Genomic DNA, 14,606 nt, shown 5'->3' on the forward strand with positions numbered 1-14,606 from the left:
CCTCTAGTAGAAGGTAAAATAGAATTCATTTCTTTCTTCTTTTTTTTTTTTTTTTTTTCAATAGTATAATATATATTTTCAGGCACACTGCTTAAGCTCTAAGATGCCAAGGGTATTTCCTAATCTTAATTAACGACTAACTTAAAACTAGAATAGTATTATTAGATTATGTCGTCTAGAATTTTTGAAAAAAGCTTTTAGCTGGTATTCGGCAGGTGTCGGTGAATTGAATATTGCATGAATTCCAAATGGTGCTATATATGGCCGCTTCCTTTCGGTTCGTGTGGGTCCGCGGGAAACACCCCCAGGCTACGAAGGCCCGGCGGGTGGCCCGCATGCTGGTCATCGTTTGGAGCGTAGGACCGTAGGCGGTGATGGTGATGTTACGAAGAGATGAGAAAATAAAAAAAGTAAATATTGTGAAAACCGAGGTAAATAGGGGGTATGGAAACAAAATGTCTGAAAACTACAGAGATCTAATTAGTTGCCATCGAGATGGTGAAGAGACATGGAAGGGGGGAACGAAAAGTTAGTGACAAAAAAAGATCTTGTTAGTTCCAATGAAGATGGTGGACAGGGACGGTGATCGAGAGAATCGAGCGGATGTTAGTGTCGAACCTGTAGGTGGAGATTATACTTTCTGAGCGAGGTATAACAGATTACACTTGGATATTAATGTGTTTGAGGTACTGGTATATAAGAAGCGAAGCATATAAGAGATATCCCGACTAGCCAACACATCTCGGACCGGAACTTCAGGTGGTCTACCTCGGGCCCTTAGGGAGTCCTTTAATAAAGACCTGGCGTCACGATACTCCGTACACGTCCATACGACATGCTCGATGTCCTGATAACCGTCACCACAAGCGCAGAGACCGCTCTCCACGATTCCAATACGCCGGAGGTGCGCGTTGAAGGTGTAATGGTTTGACATGAGCCGAGACATCACACGAATGAAGTCACGACTCACGTTCATCCCCCTGAACCAAGGTTTCGTCGATACCCTAGGGATAATGGAATGCAGCCATCGTCCCAGTTCGCCATTGCTCCATGAAGTTTGCCAACTTTCGAGAGTTTTCTGACGAGAGATACTGAAAAATTCATTGAAGCAGATTGGTCTTTCATAAATATCACCTTCTAATGCGCCCACCTTAGCCAATGAGTCTGCCTTTTCATTGCCCGGAATGGAACAATGCGAAGGGACCCAGACTAACGATATTAAATAAGACCGTTCAGATAAAGTTCTCAAATGTTCCCGTATTTTCCCCAGGAAATATGGGGGATACTTTCCTGACTTCATTGCCCGGAGAGCTTCTATTGAGCTTAGACTGTCCGTGACAATGAAGTAATGGTCTTTGGGCAAGGTTTCAATGATCTCGAGGGTGTACTGAATAGCAGCTAATTCTGCGACGTAGACTGAAGCCGGATCACTGAGTTTGTACGAAGCGGTGATGTTCTGATTGAAGATTCCGAAGCCTGTGGACCTGTTGATGTTTGATCCGTCAGTGTAAAACATCTTTTCACAGTTGACTGTTCTAAATTTATTATAAAAAATATTTGGGGCCACTTGAGGGCGCACGTGGTCCGGAATTCCACGAATTTCTTCTCTCATGGATGTGTCGAAAAACACAGTAGAATTAGTAGTATCCAAGAAATGAGCACGGTTGGAAACAAACGAAGAAGGATTAATATTCTGAGCCATGTAATCAAAATACAAGGACATAAAACGGGTCTGAGAATTGAGCTCGACAAGCCTTTCGAAGTTTTCAATCACCATCGGATTTAAGATATCGCATCGGATTAGCAATCGATATGAGAGATCCCAGAATCGGTTTTTCAACGGTAAGACGCCCGCGAGCACTTCGAGACTCATCGTATGAGTCGACTGCATGCAACCTAAGGCAATACGCAAACAACGATACTGAATTCTTTCCAGTTTAATGAAATGGGTGTTCGCGGCAGATCGGAAGCAGAAGCATCCATATTCCATTACGGACAATATCGTTGTTTGGTACAGCCTGATCAGGTCTCCTGGGTTTGCACCCCACCAAGTTCCGGTTATTGTGCGAAGAAAATTGATTCTCTGCTGGCATTTTTGTTTCAGATATCTAATGTGACATCCCCAGGTGCCTTTGGAGTCGAACCAGACCCCGAGATATTTAAATGTGAAGACCTGAGCTATGGTTCCACCCCCTAGTTGAAGCTGTAGTTGTGCTGGTTCTCGCTTTCTTGAAAATACGACCAGCTCAGTTTTCTCCGTAGAGAACTCGATACCCATTTGAAGAGCCCATGTCGACAAGTTGTCGAGGGTATCTTGTAATGGTCCTTGGAGATCGGCAGCTTTGGGTCCTATAATGGACACAACGCTGTCGTCGGCAAGTTGTCTTAGCGTGCAAGATGTGTTGATACATTCATCAATGTTGTTTACGTAAAAGTTGTATAAAAGGGGGCTTAAGCATGAGCCCTGAGGAAGACCCATGTAACTGAATCGTATTGTCGACAAATCACCATGTGCAAAATACATGTGTTTCTCGGACAATAGATTATGTAAAAAGGTATTCAAAACCGGCGAAAGACCATGCTGGTGCAGCTTCTTAGATAGGATATTTATAGAAACTGAATCAAAAGCCCCCTTGATATCTAGAAATACTGATGCCATTTGTTCTTTACGAGCAAATGCCATTTGAATTTCGGTTGAGAGCAACGCAAGACAATCGTTCGTTCCTTTACCCCTGCGGAAGCCGAATTGTGTATCTGAAAGTAAACCATTAGTCTCGACCCAATTGTCTAGACGGAAGAGAATCATTTTTTCGAACAACTTCCGGATACAGGAAAGCATAGCAATCGGCCGATACGAATTGTGATCGGAGGCTGGTTTCCCAGGTTTTTGAATGGCGATAACTCTCACTTGTCTCCAGTCGTGTGGAACAATATTACCCTCGAGGAACTTGTTAAACAAATTCAGCAAGCGCCTTTTGGCAGAGTCAGGAAGCTTTTTCAACAAGTTGAATTTAATTCTGTCTAACCCCGGGGCCTTATTGTTACACGACAAGAGCGCAAGTGAGAACTCTACCATCGAAAACGGTGTTTCGTTTGTATTCGAAGTCGCGGCGCGGGATATCTTCTGTTCCGGAACAGAATCAGGACATACTTTTTTAGCGAAATCGAATATCCAGCGGTTAGAATATTCCTCGCTTTCGTTCGTTGTGTTTTGGTTTCGCATTCGTCGGGCTGTGTTCCAAAGAGTGCTCATCGATGTTTCTTTTGTTAATCCGTCAACAAACCGTCGCCAGTAACCTAGTTTCTTTGCTTTAACTAAGTTCTTCATTTGCTTATCTAGCGCTGCGTAATTTCTATAATTATCAGGTGTTCCATATTTTCTGAACTTTTTGAATGCTAAAGATCTTTCCGCGTTCAGTGATGAGCACTCTTTGTCCCACCACGGGTTGGGAGGACGAATGTTAGTATTCGCGCCGGGTATACGTTTCGTCTGAGCTTGAATCGCAGTGTCGAGAATCAAGCCAGCCATAAACGTATACTCTTCCTCCGGAGGAAGTTCTTGTGTTGTTTCTAGTTTCTCAGATATCGATATTGCGTAGTATTTCCAATCAATATTTCGTGTGAGGTCATACAAAACATTGATTGTTTCCGATGGTCTTAATCCGCTGGCGATTGAAATTACGATAGGCAGATGATCGCTACCGTGGGGATCAGGGATTACCTTCCACGTGCAATCCAACCGTAGCGATGTCGAGCAGAGGGATAAGTCCAGCGCACTTGGTCTTGCTGGTGGTGCGGGAATTCGTGTCATTTCTCCCGTATTCAAGATTGTCATATTGAAGTTGTCGCAAATATCATGGATCATAGCTGATCTGTTATCATCATGAAGACAACCCCATCCCGCACCGTGAGAGTTAAAGTCTCCTAAAACTAACGTCGGTGCGGGAAGAAGTTGCATGATACTGCTGAGCCAGTGGTACCCAACTGAGGCTCTAGGGGGAATATAGATGGAAGCAATACAAAGGTCCTTGCCTTTAATTGTGACATGACATGCGACAACTTCAATACCTGATATCGAGGGGAGGTTAATTCGAAAGAAGGAATAGCACTTTTTGATCCCCAAAAGTACTCCTCCGTAGGGATTATCTCGATCCAGGCGAATAATGTTAAAATCGTGGAAGTTTAGTGATACATCAGAAGTTAACCAAGTTTCGCACAATGCAAATGCGTCACATTTCAGATTATTTACTAAGTATTTAAAAGGATCTATTTTCGGGATGATACTTCTACAGTTCCACTGTAAAACAGTGATCGAATCCTTGACCTCGTTCGAAAAATTAGCCATCGAAGGAAACGATTGCTGAGAGGAGGGGCCATTTTGCAGTCAGCTGCATCAAAAACATTTTAACTTTTGGCAGGAAAGTCATCAAAATACCTTTTAGGGGGTCAGAAATGTTGAAGACGGATTTTCTTTCTTCTGATCATGCTTGTATGAGCCTGCCTAAGCTAGCTTTTCTGTTCTAAATTTATAACTGATTCAATCTAGAATACCTATCCGTCTTTTCATTTCATGTCTTTCGTCTCTCTCAGGTAATGCTTGCCGAAAAGAAACAATCAAACTCCAAAACGTAGTCCGAAACAAGAAGCATCGATCAGGCCGAGGGTTCGAAAGCTGTACAATACGATTCTTGCTGGAATTTTGAACTGCATAATCATGGACGACGAAACCTACGTGAAACTCTATTACAAATCCTTGCCGGTACCACAATATTATACGGTGCGAGAAGATAAAGTTTAAAACCACTCCGAGACATCGATTGAAGTCGAAAAATTTGGTTAGAAAGCTACGGTCTGGCAAGCAATTTGTAGCTGCGGTAAGATTTCGAAACCCTTCATCACCACTGCTTCAATGAACAGTGAAACATACATCAAAGAATGTTTACAAAAACGACTTCTACCCATGATTCGAAGCCACATGGATCCTGTTGTCTTCTAGCCAGATCTTGCTTCTTGCCACTACTCGAAATCAACGGTAGAATGGTATACTACCAAAAATGTCACTTTTGTCCCAAAAGACATAAATTCACCAAATTGCCCACAACTTCGACCAATTGAGGAATTTTGGGCATTAGCGAAGGCACATCTTAGGAAACATGTCTCGGCAGCCGGTTCGGTTTTACATCTTATCCAAGTCAGTCGATAAAACAAAACCGCTTACGATCGGGACAGAAGAAACCAAGTACACTATTGTGTAGTGAACAATAGAACGACCTTGACATGAGTGAACCAAACGAACAAAAGCTTCCACCGACACGAAAGAATACAACTGTTGTTGACTTCAGGCAGTGCAAAATTCGACCTTCGATACGAGAACTTGAAGGTTTGCTTAAGGAGCAAATGCATCTTGACACTAAACGTGTGCATTTACTTCAATGCAATAAGACAAATAATGTTGTTTACATCCAGTTTTATAAAGAGTTGGATGCAATCCAATTCGCAAAAGACTAACAATGTGCACTATGTGGAGCACGAGAACATTAGGTACAACATCCCAGTATATATGGATGATAGTGCTATAGAAGTGCGTGTGTATGATCTTCACTCAAACGTCACCGATTCTTATATTCGCAACACTATGTCCCAATACGAAGAGATTCTCTGTCGAAAAAGAAAAGTGGAAGAATTTTTTCCCGGTATTCTAAATGGCGTACGTTTATTACGCATACACTTGAAGAGGCTGATACCTTCTTATGTGATTTTCGGTCAAGATACAAGAATTCCGTGCAAACCACTTGTTACCTATGACAATCAGATGGCCACATGTCAATATTGCCAAAAAAGCTGTTCACTACGGTAAGCCTTATGGAAAACTGGACAAGGAGACAACCAAACCAAAGGACAACGGTGCTTCCTTCACACCAACCCCAAGTAACTCCAGTACACCTGTGACAGCCGCCAACAACAGGGAAGTATCCCCTTCAACGAATCCATCATCATCCCCTATAGAACAAAGTACACCAGCTGCAGTTAACAACTTACCCTCCAACCAACCGGCAATTGCAATCAATGTACAAAAAGGTGCATCTACAGCAACTAGCAACGAAAAGAAGACGGAAATAGGCAACAATACCATCGATGCGGCAATGGATGGCGAGAAAAATGGTGATAACGAGATCCAACTCAAAAAAAATTATTTAAAAAATCGGCTCAATCGGCCACGTAAAGCTTGTACGCAAATGGGCTTAAATAAAAATATCTTTTAAATAAAAAAGAAAACATTTTTACTCTGGTAGAAGATGCTACAAGAACTCGCTGTCTCTCAATGCATGAACCGTGAGAGAATTTTTCTACATTTCTTCGCTCCACTTCACTTCACTGAGTATTTCACAGCCCTAATAAAATATATACAGTCCGGCAATGATCGGCGCTGTGAGTAATTTACCAAGAGAAAATCGCAAGTTGATAATTCGACTTGATGATTCTCATCCTAGGTTACAATATACAATATTTCCAAACCCTGGTCTGGAGAATTCACAGCTATTTTCATAGATACAACTTATACAAATGTTACATGCACATAGTCAGAATAAGCGGCAATAGTAAAAGAATCGGATCACAAAACGAAAATAAGCGACCGTTTGTTGCTTCAGATAAAATCCTCACAGCAGTGTGCTAACCCGTGATGCTCAGACAGGTCATCGGTGTAATGTAACGTTTTTTGCATTAACTTTTCTCGGAGATGGCTGAACCGATTTTCAAAAACTTAGGCCTCAGACTCCCATTAACAAATTCTTTTGAAAATTCAATTTCTTGTTTTTTTAATATTGATGTAAAATACTTACCAATTTCCGCGGATGGTCAAATAAACAAAACTTTTTTAGCATGAATATTTAAAATAACAATTTATATCAAACAATATGGCGTCGATATCTAGGCATTGTCGACCCCTCTATAGTCAGTTTACGTCGACCCTCACAAAAAGGATATTGACCCCAAGGGGTCTATATGGACCACTTTGGGAACCCCTGGTCTAACGGTTTCCACTCAATCATTGCAAAACTGATCTTAGTAACTTGGGCGACTTTGTCAAATCAACTAAAAAAAAAATAATAAATCGTTATATTCGGAAGTTTTCCCGACAAAGGCTAAATGTCTGGATTATTTACGTCTTACTTGATTACAATATCCACGTTGCAAATAACTACAACACTCTTTTCTCTCTTCTTCACAACAGGATCATCTTCATCAGATGCCGCCTCAAGTCGTCGCGATTTCCTGACCTACTGTCTGTCGCTGATGCGAGCACACAATTCGGAACATCGGGACTTCCTGCCGGTGTTGGACGTGACGGCACTGCGTCATGTGGCGTATGTTCTGGATGCCATTCTGTTCTATATGCGGGCTACCAACGATTGTGACATAGATCGTACCACAACCGGTTCGAATGTGTGGGACGATCAAGATGAGAACGAAAACGAAGATACCGAAGAGGACATTTCGACTTCGATTGTGATGGACACCGATTCGGTGGATGATGATATGATGCGCCCGTCCTTAGGACGTCGGCATTCGTTTTTCCAGCGGTCCGATTCGACGCTGTGTTTAGGATGTCCCGCACCGGATCCCTTCAACAATGCGCTAGCGGAAGCATTACCGCTTGCCGATCAGCCCCATCTGCTGCAACCGAACGCTCGCCGGGAAGAATTATTCGGTATGCCGAAACGTCCGATAACATTGCCTGCCAATACGTCACAACCACCGACCGGTGATGGGAATGTAAACCTAGAAATTCCACCAGTTCGACTGAGTTTGTCATCTGGCATTAGAGACGATGGATCCGTCACACAGGGAGAAGGTTCGGCTGTAACCGGAGGAAACGTTGAGACTGTTGCGATGGAAATTTATCAAGATGAGTCATCTCAAGACAGAAAACAAAGTAGCACCAGTGGTACGGTTGAAATTGCCATTCCGGTCAGTATCTACCAGGATGCGAAACAGCACAAAACCACGATCGTTGTGAATGAGAAAGGCGAACCCGTTACTCCGGCCAAAGAAATCCCGGTTGGTTCGGATGCGGAACCGAAAGCCGGCCCGTCTGGTGAGCAATCACAATCTCCGAAACCACCACCACCGCCACCGCCGGTTGCGACCGGATCGAGTTCATCTGGAGAAGTCTACTACAAGAAGAACCGACTATTCTACATCAAAAACAAGTACAATGAGGAATCCGATATAGATATCGACGAAATAAGCATTAGTTCCGATGAGCCGCAGGATTTATCACAGTGTATTAAACTGGATCTAGACACAGATCAAGATCATGACGAATTGTCCGAATCCGACTCGGAGGATTCACATCAGATTATAAAACGTCAGAAAATGGATGAAAGCGTAACGAATGAAGATGGGGGTTCGGTTGTTGTGGGTTCCCAGGATGCTTCCGCATCAACAATTCGGCCACCGATTATTGTCACACGTCGGAAAGTAGCCATGGAAACGTCGCAGCAGCCAAGCGGAAGTGGTACGTTTCATTTGATTGATTATTTGATATTGTGTTCGGTCGATATTTGATTAAACAATTGATTGATTTTCAGGATCAGATGGACCACCTGCCGTAATTACACCGCAGAGTAGTTCCGCGTCTGTATCATCCTTATCGGAGCAACAGGGCAGTATGGCTTCGTTTGTGACATACTCGACGTCACAAGTGACGGTAGCTACCGGATCTGGAACGGTTGTAGCCGCCAGTGGATCCCCCGGAAAAAGTGTTATCGTTCGGGCTGGACCATCAACGGTAAGTTTGTCATTTCCTGCAATGTTTCTACTGTTTGAGCACTTTGATACGGAGACTGCTTCGAATGTATTACGGCAATCCTCTCACCATGTAGCTCGTAGAGAAAATACGCTTTCTGATGACCTCGGAAGATGAAGGAGTTTCACCGAGGACAGATACGAAGTGCACATACAAATTAAATCGAATCTAGTTTAGCAAAGAGCATGTTCTATGACAATAACAATCGTTTTTCGTTTTTTTTTCTTCTATTGTAGTCATTCTCGCCATCATCTAACGCTACAACTGAGGTAATACAACATGCGGAAGCAATGGATTTACAGGAAATTTCCGCTCACGTTACAGTTGAAACGACACCAAATGTGCAGCAGACAGTTCAGCAAGAACTTCCCCCACGGGGAATTTATCTCCGTTCCGGCAATCAAATGAACTCGTCCATTCTATCCGACATTCTGCTAGGCCGTTGGCGTCTATCGTTGATATTGTTTGGACGGGTATTCCTCGAAGACGTAGGCATCGAGCCGGGCAGTGTTATCTACGAACTGAACGGATTCCCCGTAAAAGAAGCAAAGTTCAGGCGGTATATGGAGAAATTACGCAATGCACAGCAGAAAGATCTTACGTTGTCGAAGATGGAGCGAAACAGGGCGGCACTGCTAACGCAGACGTTCAAAGAACTGAACACCCACTACAACAACCGAAGACTGCAATCACCGTTGGCGTTTAGTCGAGTGAAAGTAACGTTCAAGGACGAACCTGGAGAAGGTTCCGGTGTTGCCAGAAGCTTCTACACTTCAATTGCGGAAGCACTTCTAGCAAATGAAAAATTGCCTAATTTGGACGCAGCGCAAACCGGTGCAGCAAAGTATACATCCGTTCCTTTCAATAGTATGTTACAGCGACCGCGTGGTACAAGCGGAAGCGGTTCCACACCTGCTGTCGGTGGCGGTAATGGCAACGGAGGTACCAATCGGGATTCTAATGTACGCCGTGGATTGTCCAGCAAGCAACCGTTGTGGAGGCCAAATCGGGACTCGAGAAAAACGCTTAATTACGACGCAAGGCCATTCCGACCGGCTAGCGAGCAGGTTCAAGGACCTAGCAGTGGCAACGCAGGCGTCGGTGGAAACAATAGTCCACCATTCTTGCAAATTAACGATACTCTACCCGCCCATCAACAACAGCTTGGAGAGCGTTTGTATCCAAAAGTCCAAGCATTATATCCAAACAATGCACCGAAAATTACTGGAATGTTGTTGGATCTGCCGGCAACTCAGATTCTAATGCTGCTGGCTTCGGAAGAGAGCCTTCGTCAAAAGGCTAATGAAGCACTGGAGATTATTCTGAGTCGACAACGATTAGAAATAGATAATTTGAGTGTTGCCGGGGCCCCTGGATCATCGGCATCGGTGACTGTCGCAGGAAGTCCAGTCGAACAACAACAAACCACTGGAAACACTATATACTCACCAAATCAGAACGCGGGTCTGTCGAAAAAAAGTGGTCCGGTTTTGATTTTAGAAGACTGTCAACTTGACGCCCCGCTTTTCTATTCGCCTGGTAAGCGCGGATTCTACAGTCCTCGTCAAGGGTATCCTTCCAGTGAACGACTGAATGCATTTAGAAATGTTGGAAGGTAGGTTTTAAAATTTGAAGGATTTTTTTTTTGGTACGAAGTTTTTACGATCCTTTTTCGCAGGCTGATCGGACTGTGTTTATTACAAAACGAACTGTTTCCACTGTTCCTTCAACGACACGTTCTTAAGTATGTCCTGGGCCGGCAGATCCGTTTTCACGATCTGGCATTCTTCGATCCGGTTGTGTACGATTCGTTGCGACAGCTGGTGAAAGATTCGCAAACCAAGAGTGGAATCACCATTCTGCAGAGCTTGGAGTTGAATTTTGTGTGAGTATGGTTACCAAGGTAGATGTTAGCTATTCGTTCTGTTATATCGAGGGGGTTCTCTAGTGGGACGGCCGTTTTCTAATGCTATTCTGATGATTATTTTTGTTGTTGGGATACAGTCGAAACAAAATAAGTATTATACTTCATATCTGTTTTGAATTCATTTAAACAATCTTTGTAAGCTTTAAGAAGTCAAAATATTTTTGTACAGGTGCTGCGATCACGAAAAGGAACTGCTGATTTCGGTTTCGTGTTTTGAGAACAACGTGCTTAGAAGTTGAACGAGCCCAGCACGTACAACTTCAAAAAGCGAAATATCCTTGAATGTATTTTTTTCTCACATACTAGAAGACCGCCTTGAATTGTGTGCGGTTTTCAAAACCAAGGCTTTGATTCAAGAACTATATACAGAATAGAAATTAGAACTGTTGAGAAAATTTATGAACGTAAAACAAAAAGACTCAATTTGGTTATTGTAAAAATAATTACAGTTTGTTGATAATGTAGCTATGGTTACTTTTTTCTTCGGGTACTCTGGCTTTTATACCAGACAACATCAAACAGTTGATTGTAATACTTGAACATCGTGACAGAGAGACTATCGGTCTTTTGCGGATGCTTGCAATCGATCGAAAATTGCCGAGTCGACCAAAATGCTGAAAAGAAGTATATCAACACTATTCAATATTATCGAATCAAAATGTTTCGATCGAATGTTAAAACTTACATTTTATCATTCGATCGAGTTTTGTATGGAAATATCGAACGAGATCGACGACGGAGAGATACGGAATGCAAAATTCCGTATTCGATAGAAATAATCTGATTCGAAAGAATCACCCCTATTCTGTACGTCGATCGATTCGAAATATTCCGATCGAATGTGCAATTTCCATTCTGCATTCCGTTCGAGTTGAGTATGAACTCGAATATCATTCGTTCGAGTTGTTAAATTTTCGAACATTACTCGATCGACTTGCGTACGTGCGACTTCTGCTCGGTTTAGAATCGTTCTAACTTGTTTATACAAGTGTGACGGTTTCGTTTACTAAGAAATGAATAATATAAATAATATAGAACGTGTAAGTAGTGTTGACAGCTTTGATGGTTAGTGTTCGAAATTTCAAGTATTCCCTAACGAGAGCCGATCGAATCATACAAGTCGAACGAAATAAAGAATGCAAAATTCGAACTCGAACGAAAGTGTAGATTCGTTCGTATCACAAATCCGTCGGATTGCAGAATCGGGGTGAATACGTCTTACTTTACTATGCGCCTTCTTTTCAAAATTTGTCATGTGTGAGAGTGATAAGTTTTGTTTGGGAATATATCTGGTTTCACCAAACATAAACACATTATTCTTTCATTGCTATCAGAAATATACACCCCGATTTTGTATTTCGTTCGAATCGGAATGTCTCGATCGAATACGAAATGTTGCATTTTGTCACCCCAATTCTGTATTTCGTTCGAATCGGATTATTTCGATCGAATACGTAATTTTGCATTCTGTATCTCGATCGAGTTCGAGTATTCCATACTAAACCATTATTCGATCGAATTACAGAATACACATTTTTGCATTCGATCGAAATATACCGACTCGATCGGAATACAGAATTGGGGTGTGTAGCTCGATTGATTTACATTTACATCACTCGATTGATTCACAGAATGCAAATTTTTACATTCGTTCGACAAAATCCGACTCGATCGAAATACAGAATAGGGGTGATTAATCTCGCAGAGCAAACTGGGGCAATCGATCTTGTCTTTCAAAACACCTGCTATCTTTAAAGCACGCGACAGCTCCCGTCTCTACCTGTAGTATGTCTAGATCAATTAGCTATCCGGCACTTTCACAGCTCGATAGCTGACAAGGATTATTTCAAGGTTAAGGGCGAATAGCGAGTCTACACTGTATCGACTCGATTCTATGAGCACCATTGAAGTAGAGAAAGTTCCAAACAACTGAACAATGTTACAGAGTACAAAGAATGAATAAACTGTATAGGGATTTCAAGCAGCAAATCCTCGGCCACCCTTATTACGAGTTCCAGACAGTGAGAATCTTTAGCAACAATGTAACTGGTATGTTGCATGAATGTCAACTGTTCGTCAAGAAAAACATCCTTATTCTTGATGCATGTTGATCTACCATTCATAAATTTTTCATTATAGTTTTCGAGTTTAGAACACACCTTTTTTCTCGTAAATTTACACCCCTATTCTGTATTTCGATCGAATCGGATTTTGTCGAACGAATGTAAAAATTTGCATTCTGTAAATCGATCGAGTGAAGCTTTTGTATGGAAAACTCGAACTCGATCGAGCAACAGAATGCAAAATTTCGTATTCGATCGATACATTCGGATTCGAACGAAGTACAGAATCGGGGTAGTAATGATCGAGCTTTTGTCAAAGATTACCAATTGTCGCTGAAGGAACGTCTCATCCTTTGAGCAGCGAATAACATGGTAGATTTGATGGCTTCTGCGAAAAGTATCCGCGGTACTTAACGTCGTTAAAGTACAGTAAGAAGATCAATGGCTTGAGATGGCTCCCCTGCAGAATTCCAGATGTTGCCAAATATTCCCCTGAAACATTATGGTCAATTTTAACCACAAGATGACGATTCTTCAAATATGATTGCAAGATTGCAAGTGACCGGAAAAACCGGAACAAAGTCGGGGATTTGGTTTCACCGGTAATTTTAGTGAAAAATCGGGGAAAATTATACTACCTTAAATATGAGTATATGAGTGAAGTGAAAGGTAGAATATAATACAAAATTTTGTGTATGAGTGAGATGTTCAGCAAAATTGTTGAAACAACTTATTGTCCCATACAGGTTCTATCCTGAACAATCTATTGGCGAACACCCCATGTCTCGTGCAACTATTATTTAAGCATTTTGATGCAGTTTTATATCAATCAAAAAGCATTAGAGCTTTTATTTAATGTCATCTTGTGACCATACTTGAGCTATGCTCATATTTGTGTGAGATATTGATTTCAATAGGACTCACACAATTGAAAATTTGATCTTATCCAATGTTTGTAGGGAGTATTTAATTTTCATCTTTAAGAACTGAAACTAGTTTGAACGGATGACCGTAAATATTTTTTAGAATATGGTTTGATTTGTTCAGTGAATCTATGCTTAATTTTCTTTTGAATGTGCTCAACTATGAATTTCATAGTAGGATCACAAGAATGTTAGTATTGATGCCGACAAAGTGTAATATATAGGAATTTCTTCCTTCGGCGACGGAAAGCCAACTAGCCCAAATAAAATCATTTTGTGTATCGTTTCATATTGCTTATATATTTTCGAGCATGTACTCCAATCTACTTTTCCGCCTCCTCACTTTCTTTCTCTAAACCTAAAGCACTTCTTTCGCTATCCAGCTCTACACATTTCATTTAACCTGACTATCATTTTCCTACATTATTACACACCGTCATCTTACAAAAATCGTTCTACTCACGGTAAGGTGGACACAAGCACTTGGCCTACCCCAATGATTACTGCTTTCACACATCACCCCTGACTGCACGGAGCAGGAACTGACTCGTCTAGCAGAGCCATTCATTCAGCAATTCCTCCGTAGAACACTTGATGACGTCATGACAGCCAAAGGCGTCAGCCTACTAGCGCGGATCCTCGAACTCATGCGTGTCCGATACGTTTGTCGACGACGTTCAAACCCTTCCTCAATCACTTAGTTGCCGATCGCGGCACGTGTCCACAGCTGTCGAACCGTACGGTTTGTCGTCCAGCGCCAGTTGATGGTTGTCCACGCCGTTCTTCTCTGGCCGTTGCGGCTCAACCTGAAGTGTTCCGTTTGGCTCTTGGATCGTGGTCTGCCGCTGCGCATTAAAACCCTGAAACATTGGATCCATTGT

General features: G+C 42.1%; 1 protein-coding gene across 1 annotated transcript in view; it reads left to right on the forward strand.

Annotated features, from left to right (window-relative positions):
* LOC131432301 (E3 ubiquitin-protein ligase hyd) overlaps positions 1-14,606 on the forward strand; it is a 48,544-nt gene that overhangs the window by 21,598 nt on the left and 12,340 nt on the right. The window contains exons 10-13 of the mRNA XM_058598497.1: positions 7,235-8,521; positions 8,595-8,794; positions 9,049-10,427; positions 10,491-10,697. Coding sequence (XP_058454480.1) covers positions 7,235-8,521; positions 8,595-8,794; positions 9,049-10,427; positions 10,491-10,697 — 3,073 coding nt within the window. The remainder of the gene's footprint in view (positions 1-7,234; positions 8,522-8,594; positions 8,795-9,048; positions 10,428-10,490; positions 10,698-14,606) is intronic.

The sequence above is a fragment of the Malaya genurostris genome, chromosome 2 (assembly GCF_030247185.1).
Source record: "Malaya genurostris strain Urasoe2022 chromosome 2, Malgen_1.1, whole genome shotgun sequence".
Lineage (NCBI taxonomy): Eukaryota > Metazoa > Arthropoda > Insecta > Diptera > Culicidae > Malaya > Malaya genurostris.